We start from the raw sequence: 15,539 nt of genomic DNA on the forward strand, positions 1-15,539 counted from the left end.
CAGCACTGGCACAATGTGCTATGAAAAAAATAAAAATAAATAGCAGTCCATATCAACAAAAGCAATGCAGCAATAATCCCACCAGTATTTTATTCTAAAACTAAGCATTACTAAAGGTTTACTAAGGCAGCGCTAGCACTTTATGGCATGTGGTACTAGTGCCATGAGGTGCACATGTTTTGCATCACAAGCTAAGTCACAGTACACAACATGCACAGGAATCACCTGTTTAAATACTTACTCACTTGGAAACAAGTGTTTTAATAAGATCCCTGCTGTTGAAATCTGAAACTCGGAAATGTTCTCGGTCACATTTCTCAGAAGCCATTTCTGAAAAGAAAAGGTTTGCAGCCTGACTTGATGCTGATTTTCATTACACTTTTATCCAAAGTCTTTTTTTTGTCCTTGAGATTATGCTTCTCTGCTTGTATTTCAAAAAGAAAGATAACCCTGTACCATGTACAGTAAAACCTGATAAATTGTCTCTAGGTCACTTACAGACAGCAGGGTATGTTAGACTAAGTAAATGAGGACTTAAGGATACCTTCCCTTGGATGATTTTTAAACTGCGGAACATATGATTCTAGTTAATAAAGCAAGGCGAATTACCGTACATATTGCTTAATAGTGTATCTAAAACAAATGCTTCTGCTTACCTCTTTCAGCACTAGGTAACTTAACAGAAAAGTTACCCTAGGATAACTAATTTAAATAGCTCCAGTGTTTTATACTGAGAAATAAACAAATCTTTCTTATACTGGAGCGGCCTGCGGTTTTCATACTGGTATACAGGTATGCAGAGCTCACAGAGTTAAACACAGTGCTTATCTGCAGCTGTGTTGAGAAATGATGTTAAAAAATGTCCTCAGGTGAATTCTGTCTGAATGAAAAGATTTATTGAAATAGATGCATTGTGTGGCCCCTTATTTGGCAGCAAATGGTTAGACAAAAAATATGAGATGTACATAGAAGACGTCAGCTTAGTAAAATAAAGCGAGGAGCACTTTGGCAAGGTCCAGCATACTACAGGAAAAAAGGGAAAAACAATACTTTTATTTTATTTGTTTATTTTTTTTTGCTGTGCAGTTAGCCTGAGTTCAGATTAAAACAGCACTTAAATAATAAAGGGCTGTTATCACATTAACAGTGTTTAATGTTCAGCTAAATAATTTTGCTCAAGTAAAGCTGTCATATCAAAAGCGCTTTAATAAGTACCGTATGGCATTTTACTGAAAGTGAACTTGTGCCAAAGAGCATTAAGAGGATTAAATATTTCCACTACTGGTAATTGTTTCCAAGAATGAAGGCACTATTAATCTACAAAGTGCAAATATTAACTGTCAAGATCCAAAGCAGCCCTGCAGCATATACACATAATTCATAACGTGATGAATTAAGGGTTACTTTTTACATACAAATATTTCCTTCCACTCTTCCTTCAAAATAATAATAATAATAATAATAATAATAATAATAATAATAATAATAATAATAATACTACTACTACTACTACTACTAATAATAATAATAATAATAATAATAATAAATAATAATAATAAACAGATTTACAATTCCCTTCTCATATTTTCCAACCACATTCATTCTTATTAACCCTCTGATCTGTTAAATTTGTTCTTTCTGGTGCGTGCCTCTGAAATATGAGGGGTGCAGTGTTTAGTTTGTAGAAGATTCGCAGGTGCGTAAATTACATGTCATGTTTTTGCTTGGTTCTGGACTGACAACTATGTAAAAAGGTCAGAGGTTAATGGCTTAATTTGCAAATGAAAACTAAAGCATCAAGTACTAACATCCCCTTCGTTAATTTGGACAGCCAGCACACTACTGTTTGAGGTGTTCCTGGAATAGACACTTGTTGCACTGAATTCAATTCAAGTGTATAATATAATAGTTTCACAGACCCCGATAATCACTAATCCTGGACAACATAATGTTATCTTAGGAAAGAGAGTCCAAGATTAGTGCTAATCAGTCTTTGAAACCAGACCATTATGTTCAGAACAAGGCAAAGACATGTACGGGGCTGGAGTGGGGGACTAGACAGATAAATGTTTTTCCTTCTTTATTAAATCTCCCACACATCATTATAGTGGGCCTTAAGGATATTAGTATAATATTTTGAGTGTATATGTTTTGCAGAGAAAAAGACGTCAAAACTGCACTGTGCCATCAGTTAGGATTTTTCAAAGGTGTTTATGTATACTTTGTAGTCACTGTTTTAGAAACCGAATGATTGATATTGGGTAACCAGGGGTTTTAATTACAGCCCAGATATATGCACTTAGGAATGCAAGGGTGTGGATGTTGTTCACTTTCCATTCCTCGTCATGGTATTTATATGTAAAAAAAAAAAAAAAAAAAAAAAAAAATCAAATATATATTGCATGTCTCTTGAATACTTTTTTTGAAAAATACTAAATAGAATATATTGCACACAGTTTGTACAAACTTTTGCACAGGGAATACCTGCTACCCTCTTAGAAGCATGGTACTAATTTCTGTTGAAATAAATATGGTGTATATCGTCAGTGAAATGGAAGGACCCTCGTAGGACAAACAGTAAAAAGATTTCCCTGGGTTTAACATGCTTGCCCTGCATTACGGACAGGGGCTGTGGCTGATGAAACAGGGGTTTCTAAGGTCTGACTCTGAGTGTGTCCGTCTTGTGTACTTTTATAACTCATCTTAGTTTCACTCCACAGTCACTTTATTCCGTGTAATGCCAGAGACTTGATTATTACCAGGTCATTTTACAAGATTGCTGATCTGTAGCCAAAATGTTCATTATTAAAGTAGAAAGAGGAAAGGATCAAATGCGTTAATCTCTCTTTTTTTGCAGCAGCTGTTGCAGGGCTTCTTGTACCAGGATTCAGATTGGAATTGGCTGTCGCAATCCGTATAAAAAAAAAAGCGTTCTTTACAAGTTTGCCAAGAATTAATAGTTTTGCAACCGCACAATCTTGAAAATGTATCAAGTACTTTTTAAATGATGTGGTGCTGAGTGAAAGGTTGGAAAGAGATTGCTTTTTTTTTTTTTTTAAACATGGGACGGTCATATTTGTAATATATCTGTACTGTTGCATGCCTGAACGCACTCCTGCTTCTTTTTTTTTTTAAATGGATTGGACCACAGTGTAAAAATCCTTCTATGCTACAGGAGAGAACAAATGATCCGTTTTAATTGCAAAAAAGAATGTGCAACCTGACGTCCGATAGATCATGCTAAACGAGTCCCTTATTACAGGGAGGCGTTTCTGCACACTATTTTGCCTATTGCTTTCAGAAACTGCAGCGTTAAAAAGATGGGATTTAAACCAAAAATAACCAGAAACAAGTTTGTGTGAATTTTTGCTTTTTCACTCTAGCAGCCGTTTGAGAATTATCCATACAAGATGATGCAATTAGCAAAACTCCCACAGCACTGAGGTATTTGTACTTCATGTGGGTACTGGAATCACTTGAGCTTTTTAATTTCCTTCTGTTTACACAAGTTGTCAGGCATTGTAAAGTATCTAAATTGTTTTACTGGCAACAAAACGTAGGCAGTGATTTAATTGGCTCCCATAATAACATTTAATTTGTAAAGGCTGTCATTTACTGATAACGAAATCTATTATAACTGATAGCTTCAGCAAGACAGCCCAGAAATAAATAACAACAGAATACAAGGAATGCAACCCAAATGATAGCACATGGCTGTGCACTTAAAGTCAGTTCAGTATTTTAAATCTTCTGACAACAATTAAATGAAATATACTGTAGAACATATACTGACCTTAATTATAGAATTGTTCATGTGCTTTCTTCAATATAATGGTAATGACAGCAGAGAATTCCAGCAAACTGGTCAGTCAATAAAGTCTGCTTTCTAATGAAAGTACACAGAAGGCCAAAAGGTTACAATTTGTAAATGCAATAATTCATATTTCGAAATAACTGTAAACAACATCATGTTATGTTCTGTTGAAACATTAAACTTGCATTTAATTTTTTTCAGGTCGATGCTTTACGATTGCGGTTAGAAGAAAAAGAATCTTTTCTCAACAAAAAGACAAAACAACTCCAGGACCTCACTGAAGAGAAATGCACTCTGGCCGGGGAGATCAGGGATATGAAGGACATGCTGGACGTGAAGGAGAGAAAGATTAACGTCCTTCAGAAAAAGGTAAGTCCCAAGCACCCTCATTAACCTGAAGTGAGTGCAAGGGCAGGATCATTGTAAATATAATGTATTTGATCTGTTCACATGCAATTTTTAATTGTGTGGGATTGCAACCACATAACCACTAAATGAAACTAATGGAGTCTTCAAATGATAACGACATATAAACTGCATTTATAAACATATCAAAGCATGGAAGCCCTCGAGGACCATATTGGACAGTTGGAACAAAAATAATGGTGTGTGTTGGCTGCAGTGCCCCCATGACCCGCAGTGGTAATGCTAGAATCCAGGGTTCATGGCTCTGTGAAGAATGTTTCTTTTTTTTTTTGTTCATAGTTTAAACACAAATGTTGTGGTTAGCCCTGAACTGCTCCTTTCCGTTCCTTTGTAAACTGGTCTGTCGTCTGGAGGACTTGGCTCCTGACCTTGACATACTGTAGAGCCATGACTAAAGCTCTCTAACTCAAGAATCTCCTTGCACAAGGGACAACATGACAGTGACAAAGCACTGACATTGTGTAAGTTCCGGAAGTCTTCAAGCTCCGCTGCATTTGGCCAAAGTAAACCTCAATAGCGCTCCCAAGATTTATGGCAAGGATGCTTCGTAACTGATTTAGTTTTTCTTTTGGGAGTTTACTCTGGCATTTATTTTCATTTGCCTGACACATGCTCAGGGAAGCCTGTTCTCACAAGAGCAAAAATGTATCCAGTGTTTGTGTTTAGATAAAAAATGTTGTATCTTATCCTAAAAGAGGCTGTATTGAATAAAATCTAAATACATTTTGTGGGAATATAGAGGTACAATTAAAATGAATAGTAAAAAAAAAAAAAAAGGTCAACCACTTATTCTGTAAAGTCCCTGCAATTAAATAATTATTACTAGAGTAACCTTCTGTATCCTTATACTGTAATAAATAATTGCTACAAAATCCTCTGTGACCACATATGCTAATTAGTCCACTTTTTTTTTTTATCAAGGCACCCTTCAGTGATTAAAGCCAGGTCTTTCAATGAATGCACTGTGGCACGTGGGGAGGCACTGTGTATTGCATCCATGCTGATCTGTTTAAAGGCAACCTTTAGCAGTGTTTAATATTATATTTTTTTCTAATTGCAAACAAATATGGGAGCATGCCATAAATGAAGTAGTCGTGTGCATTAATACAGTAAGTATTCACACCCATGGAGGCACTTTACCCAGTAATTTGGTATTACCAGCACCATGCTGTGACTGACCTTTTTTGTGACCCACACTGGAAGGTTCCTGAGGATTTACAAAGCTGAATCCTGACGGAGCTCTATGGAGAAGCCTGGGCTTGGCTCTCTTGTGGCTTAATTACCTCTCCAACCCTAATGATTATATATAGATATGTATGTATGTGTATCTGTCTATCTGTCTATCAATTTACCTATCAATCTAGGTTAACAAACATTCCATCAGTCTTTTTCATCAGTGTTATGAGACATTAGTAAAACTTTTTATTATGCCATCACATCTTACAAACAAAAAATATATTGTATACATATGCAAAAACATCAATTACTTTAATAAATATTGCTGTAATTTAAGTAAAACAATCAGTAAGTATATAATAAAAAAAAAAATTAAAAAAAACCTCAGGATGTATAATTTTTCAAAACCTTTCCCAAATACCGATATTACCTACCGGTTTGTAAAGCGGTTTCCTTCAGCTGCCAGCCTGTTTATTGTGCAGGATCTAGTGCGTATTAATAATGGATATTGTTCCTCTTATAATACTATTCATCTGAACTCTCTCTTGCCAGCTGTCTTTTCTATACAGTAACTGACCTGCTCAGATCCTTCAGCTTTCAATGCCTACTGCTGGTAAGGCCGAGAGTGATCAGTTGAAGGGCGTGAAGTTGGATAGCTCCAGTGTGACATTTGGTTGCCTTTCCTTCCCCCAGGGAGGTATGGTGCTGGCCCCATTAGTTGAGGCAATTGATCCGTCATGTTTGAGGTACAGAAACAAACTAACAGTGTGATGGGTCAGCTTATTGTAATACAAGTAAAACACCCACTGAGCCAACAAAACGAAAAAAAAAACAACAAAGCAAAATATATACTATACTATAAAGGGCTCAGGCCATCCCTAATCTCCCCGCTGGACCGTGATCTCCCCGCTGGACCGTGGCACAAGTCCAGTTGTCCACGTTGGCTGAGCAAGCCTTACCTGGCAGCAGATGCTTTTGTCTTGCCTTTAAAATAGTTTAATCCGTGTCAAATTCCAGGTGGGCCCAGGACAGTCCAGGTAAGTAGGCTTGGCTTTTGTGCAGCAGTCAGGTCAGCCCCAATTTTTTCCATGCAGGAATAGAGGCAGCTGGATGCAGGAAACGTCAGCTGGGAGGACCAGAGCAGACCCTGGGGCAGGCAGTGTTGCTGGGGAGAGTTGGGATCCTGACAGGAGTGCTGAGATCAGGCTATGAAACCCTCCTGTGAACTGGAGTGGGGTACAACAGCAATCAAATGTGTCAAGGCTCTCTACCAATCAGAACGTAATCGTGTTATGATAATTGATGCCGTATGTTTTTCTATAATATCCTCTCTGCTCATTATGAAGCCGGTGTACCCAAGTGCAAGTCACAGTGACCGTTGCTATGACTTGCTATGCTATGGTTTAATTAAGTGCCGGCCAATGTCTACTTGAGAAACATGCACAAAGTGAGCATGATCTCTGCGTTCTCTGCATATATGAGTGTGGTCAGGTTCTATGCTGAGTTGCTCAGGATGTTAATTTGTGTGTGGTAATGGCAGTGGGTCAGCAGGCTAATGCAATGGTGTACCTAGCTGCTGAGTTGATGATACCTTATTTAAATAATGCAACCGCTTGTTTGATCTTCAAAAAATATCTGCTGCCTGCCTGCTCTACTTATTGTCATTTCCTGTGATTTCATAGCAGAGCTTTTTAAATTTAATTTAATTATTTCCTTCCTGCTTTTTGCTTAAGCCTTGAGTAGGTACTTTTTTTCTAGATCATTCAGACTCCCGCTGCCTTTCAGAGTGAGCTGAAGATGCAAGGCTCTAATTCACAAGCATTCCCATTGTGACCCCTCTCAAACTTCCATTGCAACAGCTGAAGAGGATGTACAGGATATTAACCACTTTCATCAGTACCAGGAGTTAAAAGGTTAAATCCTGAAGCCACATGTTATTTAGATAGATTGGAATATTCGGGATTCTATTTCGATTTTGCTTCAATTCAGAGTTGAATTCACAACAATGAACAACATTCTTGTAGACTTTAACATTTTAAAGTATGTGTGAACCAAGCCCATAGCCTTAGCCTAGAGTGAGTTAACATACACTAAATAAGTAATTGTAGGCTTGACCTTTAAATATGTTTTCTTAAAGCAGGACAGCATGGATAACAAGCTGGGGAGCGGGGAGCTGTGTTTAAAGAGTTTTTACAGGTCAGTTTTTAATATAAACTCAAATCCGCAGTCAGTGTTGCTTTCAGAAAAGTTTTACAGGTGTTTCAAGTCATTAATCATTAAGTAAATATGCTACAGAGAGTAGGAAGGGCCAATTGCCATGATTGGTTTTCCAAACTTCCTGCTTCTCATGTGCACATGCAAGCTCTAATTTACAGTGGTTCAACATGTTAGGTGTGGAGCATCACCCCTCAATTTACAGTTCTGCCCAGAGAGGAAAAGTGATCCTAGCTATCCCCAAGCATGCATTCTAAAAATATATATATACTATATATATATATATATATATATATATATATATATAATAATATATATATATAATTAATATAAATGATATATTATAAATACTTGGGCACTGTAGAACTGATTTAACAAAACTTCACAGAGCCATTTAAGTTTCTTTTGAACATGAAGAGTTTCATTCGACGATACATGTAGAACGAAAGTGCTGTTAAATATTTGTTGGGATTTTAAGCCTGTTCAGTGCATTTTTTCATCTAAACTGTAGATTGTACAAAGTCTGTAGTCTTAAATTCACTGCCACCCCCATTACTTCTGAAGTGCTTGTTCAGCAGGAAATCAATTTCTAGAAAGATACTGTATCATTGTCCTGAGCTATTCTCAATGATTAAGTAGCACTATCAAATGGCTTAAAAAATACAGCTATAAACTGAGCTAATTCCCTCTTGCAAAATAACTGTGTGTTATAAGTAGATGTATGACTTTTATACATAATAAATACAGGTATGCCTACAAACCTGTCATTTCTGTGACATCGGTAACCTGACAGCATTGTTTCAAAGTGTTTAATATTTAATATCTTGAAAGCCAGTACGTGCAGCTTCTGTTCAAAGGCAGGTAGCTTCCATAGCTGTATCACTTCAAACAGATGGCAACTGCTTGCCTTAGGAAAATACGGAAACGGTCTAACTGCCTTGATCACTGTGCCTGCTCAAGATCTACAAACCTTCCGTATCGCATGGCTTTGTCTGGATTGTTCCTTCAGAGGTGGTGTTGAAAGCTGTGTCGTGTATACTTTTAGGTTCAAGAATTTGAGGACCCTTTTTTTTATGATCGTTTTGGGTTATTACGTGCATTTTAAATCACGTCTAAGACTAAGTGTATGTTTCTCCCATAAATCATTTGCAGATTGAGCATTGTACACAAACAATAACCCTTAAACAGTGTAAGCCCGTAACACAGTTTTGCGTATTATTTTAAAGAAACTTGGCTTGACTTCAAAAATAAAAAAGTTGCCAAGTTAAGGAAGAATGTCAGACACACAGGGATCTACTGCATTAGTCTTTCAGCTGTGGATATAGTGTGTTGAGACAATGTCTGAACATTTTTTTGGGGGGTTAAATTCTCTCAGGATATGAGATTAATCATAGCTATATAGACTGAAAGTTGTTGAGAGGCAAGTTGGGGCAAAATGTTTTCAGTGGAGACAACAAGGAGTTTATTATTTCAGTAAAACAGATAATGCAATAAATAATCTGTACAGATGAAGAAAACATAGTGAGCATTACTGTCATTTATTATGACCAGGTGTCTTTTATTTAATCCCTGAATTATGTGATGAATAATTTGTAAAAGGCACTAGAAAAAGTTGTAATTACGGCATTTTTACATCAAGTCCAGATCATAGCAACAGCCTGAGCATTAAATGAAAAACTAACAGGAATCGCCACATTTCTCCTTTTCCCAAAATGTGCCTGTAGCGTATTTTAAATGAACTAATCATTGTTTACTGTCAGCATTAATTACAACAGAAAAACAATGCTGTGTTTTATTTATTAATTAAAAAAAAAACCAAAATAGTGAATTCTATTTGCTTTTGGTATATGTATTTATGAACATGTTTTATTAAGAAAACATTATGAACATTTGTTTTTCTATGCACACTGTGGTTGCTAGGTTTTTGGGCTCGCTAGAAACCACTCCCTTTTAGAAAACTGAACACTGAAATCAATAGGTTCAAAAGATCTTCATAGCTTAATAAATCTCACCATTATGGCATTTTGTTTCATCTGAAAAGGTAACCCAGAGAAGCATGAGGCCATAGAACGCCTGTAGAAAGGGGGGATTCAGCTGGAACATTTTTTTTGCCCCCCCCCCCCCGTATCCTTGTTTTATTCTTCTAGTAATCGTATCCGTGTAAACCGTATGTTGGATTTAAGCATTCTTTTATTCTTTTGTTGTCACGGGGAATTTCATAAAAGTGATGCCTTGAGAGGCGGTGAATCCTTCATCCTGCTTGGAACAGATGCTTTCAATCAACTTGCCCCCATGCATTTAACTGTGTTCCAGACAACAGCGCAATCGACAGACGCTGGAAAATAACCCCAGTTCACACATGCTGGTGTTCTTGCGAACCCTGTGCCCATGAAATTCTTGCAATATGTGTCTTGTGTCTGAGAAACTTCCATGCCTGTGATCTTTATGTTTTGGAAGAGAACAAAATAACCAAAAAAGATCGGTCAGGACTTCCACTTGTTCGAAATAATAGGCTTCAGCAGAATGAATGATTGCAGTGCATGGCACTAAAGTGACATCTGTTTGATGTCTTTGAATTTAAAGGAAAAATCTGTAATTATACCTGAGTGGACTGTGCCTTTTTTTTCTGTCAAGTTCGCAGAGAGGTGTAGACATTTAAGCAAGACATACATTTTTCACAGATTTCGTCATGTCAGCAGAGATTAAAAGACTGATTGATTCACACTTTTATGAATGATGTTATAAGACCAACTGTACGGTACACCCATCATTTGTGTAGATAAAAACACTCTTTGTTTATTTTCTGTGAAAGTGTGACTTAACCCTTACTGCGGCTTTGTTGTCTTTCATGGAGCCAGATGAATAGAGTAATGGAACAGAATGCTTTTATAAATACAGGGAAACACCTCTTACTCACTCACACCTTATGAGTACTTTAGATAAACCTGCACAACACAAGCGGTACCAGCCTATATACAGAGTTCACAAGCATTCTCAAAGCTGTTTACTCCAAATTGTAATTAGCATTTTGTTTGTCTGATAGGAGGAAGGAAATACAAAAACAAAACACCATTCACAATTCTAAGACAAAAAACAAACCCTTTCAGAATACTGACATGCCACTAAATGAAATAGTACAGTTGTTTATTTCTGATTTGGTACTTTTTATTTTTGTTTGTTTTTACCATACAAAAAAAAAAAAAATTGTGCTGATGACGATTTGTAGTAAATAGCTTTGAGACTCATAGTCTTAAAGCAACATCCTCCTGTTCAGTGCTGTACATTTCAATGTAGAATAAGGCCATGCATGAGTCACTGACTTCTGATTCAGGAAGCCACATTTCTTTACGTTAATCATTCTTAAAAATGTTAAGTATTTTAGTTGTCATTTGATAAAAACCGTGACCTGAAGCACTTGAGGGGAAATTTAGTAGAGCACTTAATTGCTGAGAGTTGTGGTTCCCATGTTAATCAAGCCGTTGTTTAAATCATGTTTTCCAAGAGCAATCAAACCTCTTTATAAGTTAGACTGTATTGGGATCACCTTCAGTAATTATTCTGGTATGGATTTCAGTTACTCAGGACCAAACATTCCAAAATATGGTTGTTTATTAAAACGGTTTCTATTGTAAGATCATAAATAATTGGTAGTATTGCCAAAGGTGAAGCCTGCTACTGGCTGCCAGATCCTTAATTGTATCCTTCTTGTAGCCTAAAACACTGCATGCTTTAAGCCATCTGTAGTGAATTTAACAACATCACTCACCTTTTAATCATGGGGATCATTATCTTTATGGGGATCATTATCACTGTAATCTTCAAGTTCAAAGCTGCATTTTGTACCCAGCTTGTTGTTAATGCCTATGATGAATAAGAAGCTCCTTGTCTGTATGTTGCCCTGCCTTTCATAGTTACCAGGTGTAGCGATTGCGGGCTGTGCCAGTTCCTCCAAATAGCTGCTTTTATCAATGCACAATTTCATTAATAAGTAGACTTGATGCTTAAAACCTGGACAGTATGTCCAAGTTTGGGGAAAATGACCATTACTTCAAATAGCAGCTGTTGCTTATTCACGTCTTTGTAACAGTTTAATTCTTAACACCTTTGATAGAAACACGTGGTCTTGAAGCCCCTGGTGTCTTGCAGTACAGGAGACCCTTTTGGGGGAAGATAATAGGAAGGAAAGGGTTTAAGTTTGTCCAGAGGCGTATCGGAAACAGGTGACTTTTCTGGCATGAATAATGCGTTTTATGAACACAGGCTGAAGCAGGTCTTAGCCCATATGGTGGCGTCCAAGTCAGAAACGTGAAGTGCTGACTTGGACACAGCTGCTTCAAATGGGAGGAAGATAAGAGGTCCCGCATTGGACTGTTAACACATTTAAAGGTGTGGAGATTGTGTGTGGCCCAAATGATACACTTGCATGAACCATAGTAATATATCATCGTATGCTTGTTTTCTCATGTTATCTGGACAGCCAGTGTGCTTACAATATTAGCTGAACTTGTTACAATTTATAGATATTTAATAATATCTAAATGTCTGTTAGTCACAAGGAGCATCCTGCAAAATCTTAATAAACCCTGCTTCATTTTATAATACAACATGTATGAAAACACGTACGCTATACACATCGTTTGTCTTTAGCACTCATCTTTAACTGGAAACAGTTCAGAATCTCTAATGAAAAAATCCCGAACGGCCCTTTACACTTGTGCCAGACAGTATTTATCTTATCCATTCAAATAGCTTTGGCTTGGAACAGGAAACTAGTCTGAATGCCCGAAATGATCTAGGAATTGTCTGACATGCGTAGTCTGGCGCAAGCTGAATGTTAGGTTTGTTTGAAAAGTACAATCGGCCCTCAGATATACACTCCGGAGCGGAATGCTGTGTTTCAATCTGTGGATTGGACAGGCTGTCATGGTTTTGAATGATAAGTGTTCAGGTGTCAGCAGGCCATGACTGGAACATGTGCTCAGGGCTGTAAATTTGTCAGATTTAGAGTGGTCCAAACTAAGACATCTGCAACTCAGCTTCTTGTTAGAGGCATACGGAGGCCATTATTTATAGAAAAAATAATAAAGTATGCAATGAGCTGCTTTGAGGGGGGGAAAACTTTCAGGTGGGTGCAGAAAAGTTTAATATAGCTGATAGAATAATAATAAAAAATATGTATTTTGTAGGAATTCTGTATTAGCCTATTGACGTAAACTATAGTGTTGTACCTGTTTGCTTTAGATTGTATATTCTGTTGTTATCACCTAGCTACAGTAATGTCATTAAGAGATGAAAGGTTAAAGAATTTATTTAGTTAAACCGATCGTTCTTGCATAGTTCTTGAAGGCAAGATATTAACTGAGTATTTGACGTATATGACATCATAACATTTGTAAATGTTTAAAAAAAAAAAAAGATAAAAAAAACATCCCTTTAAGAGATGCATGCTTAATTATATTGTGCTCATTTTTAATTTAGTAAAGCGTTCATAAGGAAATGGATGCCGTAATTTAATCGTATCCTTACACGTTGTACATTCGTAGGAACCATGATCAAATTGCAGCTTCTGCAAAGAGAGGCCATACAGTTTCTATTGAGCATCAACAGCATTCTGTGTCTTAATGTAATGCTGACATGCAGACTTCATTTGCTGTTTTTACCTTTGTTTAGTTTGTAGTGTATACGAGTGAAATTGTGCAGCAGGAAAACAACATGTTCAAAGGCAAAGGGTAAAATATTATTGTTTTAATGAATACATGTTATTTATTTTTGTGTTTATTAATAAATAAATACATAAATAAAATGCATGCACGCAGTCTGCGATTATAAACTGAATATGAGGATTTCCATTACCTACCAGACTTGTATACTCTTATTATGTTCATTTATTAAAACATGAATGTGCACAGTTTTAGTCTGTGGTTTTTCTAACAACACTGAAGCACTTTTTCTCACGCTTGTTTTCCAGTGTTTGTTAGCAATGAATAGTTGCCAGTTAACCAGAACTGAATTTTCAATCGCATAGTTTTATACATGCAGGAGTTTCTTTGGTTGGACGGCAAGTTTTCCTTCGGTTGCTGGTCAATTAAGGTTCATTATCCATGTCATTTGATTACTTTATATATATATATATATATATATATATATATATATATATATATATATATATATATATATATATATATATATATTTTTTTTTTTTTTAAGAGATATATAGATGATAGATCCACGGGGGGGGAACGGTTTAATATCAACAAAGCGATATCAAATATAGTGTTAATGGCCGTGGATTTTTATAAAAAGTGGTCGCCGGTAAGAAACATGATCAGTGGTGTGTCAACACACCTTCTTCAAGGTACACCCTGTGTGGAAGAAAACATCAAATACCACCATGCACTGAACAGAGTGCTTTCAGAAACCTATCGTGGGATATCTACTGTAGCAGCATGGATTGAAATAAAAACAATTCCCACTTTTTATCAAGTTGATCGTTGGACCAGCACATTCTACAGTTATCATTATTGAGTGTCTGTTTTCTGCATCACTTGGCTGAAGTTTTCAAATGTTTGAGAAGGAGCTATATATATATTATATATATATATATATATATATATATATATATATATATATATAATTATATTCTATATATCTGATTTGTGATAATAAGGTATAGTGTGTCCTTATCAAATCATAAAGTTATGGCTCATGGTTACTCTGCTGTCGTAAAGCCAGCCTAAGGAAACTGGGGGCCCTAGTCTCCTCTTCCGTTGCTTTAAGAAACTAAAGGTCTACTCCTGCTGCCTAAAGCCAGACTAAGGAAACTGTGGGGCCCTAGTTCCTCCTTCCAGCCCGAATCGTATGATCAGACAACACAACCACTTAAACACTAATCCACTTCATAGTCTAAATGTGCGTTTATACTGGCTTTTTAATGGCAGCATTAGACTGTCTTAAGGATCGCCTAAATTGCTAGTGTAAACGCAGCTGGAATAATTTAAACTGGATTAGGGTTAGTCCTGCACCTGAGGTACAGTATGATGCCAGTTTGCAGCTCATGTAATTGCAACAGGTAAAACAAGCTCGATGAAGACAAAGCCATTGACCATGACCAACTTTCCAGCTGTAACAAAAGCTAAAACAAACAAACACAAGGGAATCATTTGGATTTAGCTGCATTTGAAAGAATTATATACCCTATTCCTTCGAATTAAAGATGACCTTGAATTTAAAACAGAGCCCAAATTTCCCATCCTCCAATTTGAGGTAAAAATAAAACATCAAATCATTATGCATTTCCAAAGACACAACCTCAATTACGCATATGGAGGCAGTTTGCGTCCATCTGCTAACACGCAGAGCATTGCAATTATGTGCTGCTTCTCATTTCCATCCGTGATTACTCACACCTGTTTTTCTCCCAATTTGTGAACTGTTGTGTTGGGGGGGGTTCGGATCAACATTTCCGATCTGTCCAAGCTGGAACTGTTTGTTGGAAACTCTGAACTTGTAAAAGCTTCTCTTTGAATTCCTCAGGAAGCTAATGATGCTTTTTTGTTAAAATGGCTGCCTGTATATCATGGCTGATTCGAGAATCGGGACAGTAACGTTTTGGTTCGTCTTCTCTCGGCAGTAAGTCACCTTGCTGCTTGTGTATTTGGGCAGTGATGTCTTTATTCATCTTTTCTCAGCAGTCAGTCACGTTGCTGTTTGTGTACTCAGGTAGTCAGGTATTTTGTTGGAGAATTCAATACACGCATCACTATACATTACTCGAATTTAAGACGTGGGCTATTTTTAATAAGATATTTAGAAATAGTATATGGTAAATACTGCAGTATGTAAATGTGGCTACTTTTGCCAAACTAGTTTTCATGCACATCAAAACAAGCTGACATGAATGTTAAGGTTG

General features: G+C 36.7%; 1 protein-coding gene across 10 annotated transcripts in view; it reads left to right on the forward strand.

Moving 5' to 3' along the window:
• The window catches only part of LOC121298410 (ERC protein 2-like), a 252,786-nt gene that overhangs the window by 58,962 nt on the left and 178,285 nt on the right, over positions 1-15,539 (forward strand). For all 10 annotated transcript variants that reach the window (XM_041225526.1, XM_041225533.1, XM_041225530.1 and 7 more), the window contains exon 7: positions 4,016-4,183. In XM_041225526.1, coding sequence (XP_041081460.1) covers positions 4,016-4,183 — 168 coding nt within the window. The remainder of the gene's footprint in view (positions 1-4,015; positions 4,184-15,539) is intronic.

This window comes from Polyodon spathula, chromosome 23, assembly GCF_017654505.1.
Source record: "Polyodon spathula isolate WHYD16114869_AA chromosome 23, ASM1765450v1, whole genome shotgun sequence".
Lineage (NCBI taxonomy): Eukaryota > Metazoa > Chordata > Actinopteri > Acipenseriformes > Polyodontidae > Polyodon > Polyodon spathula.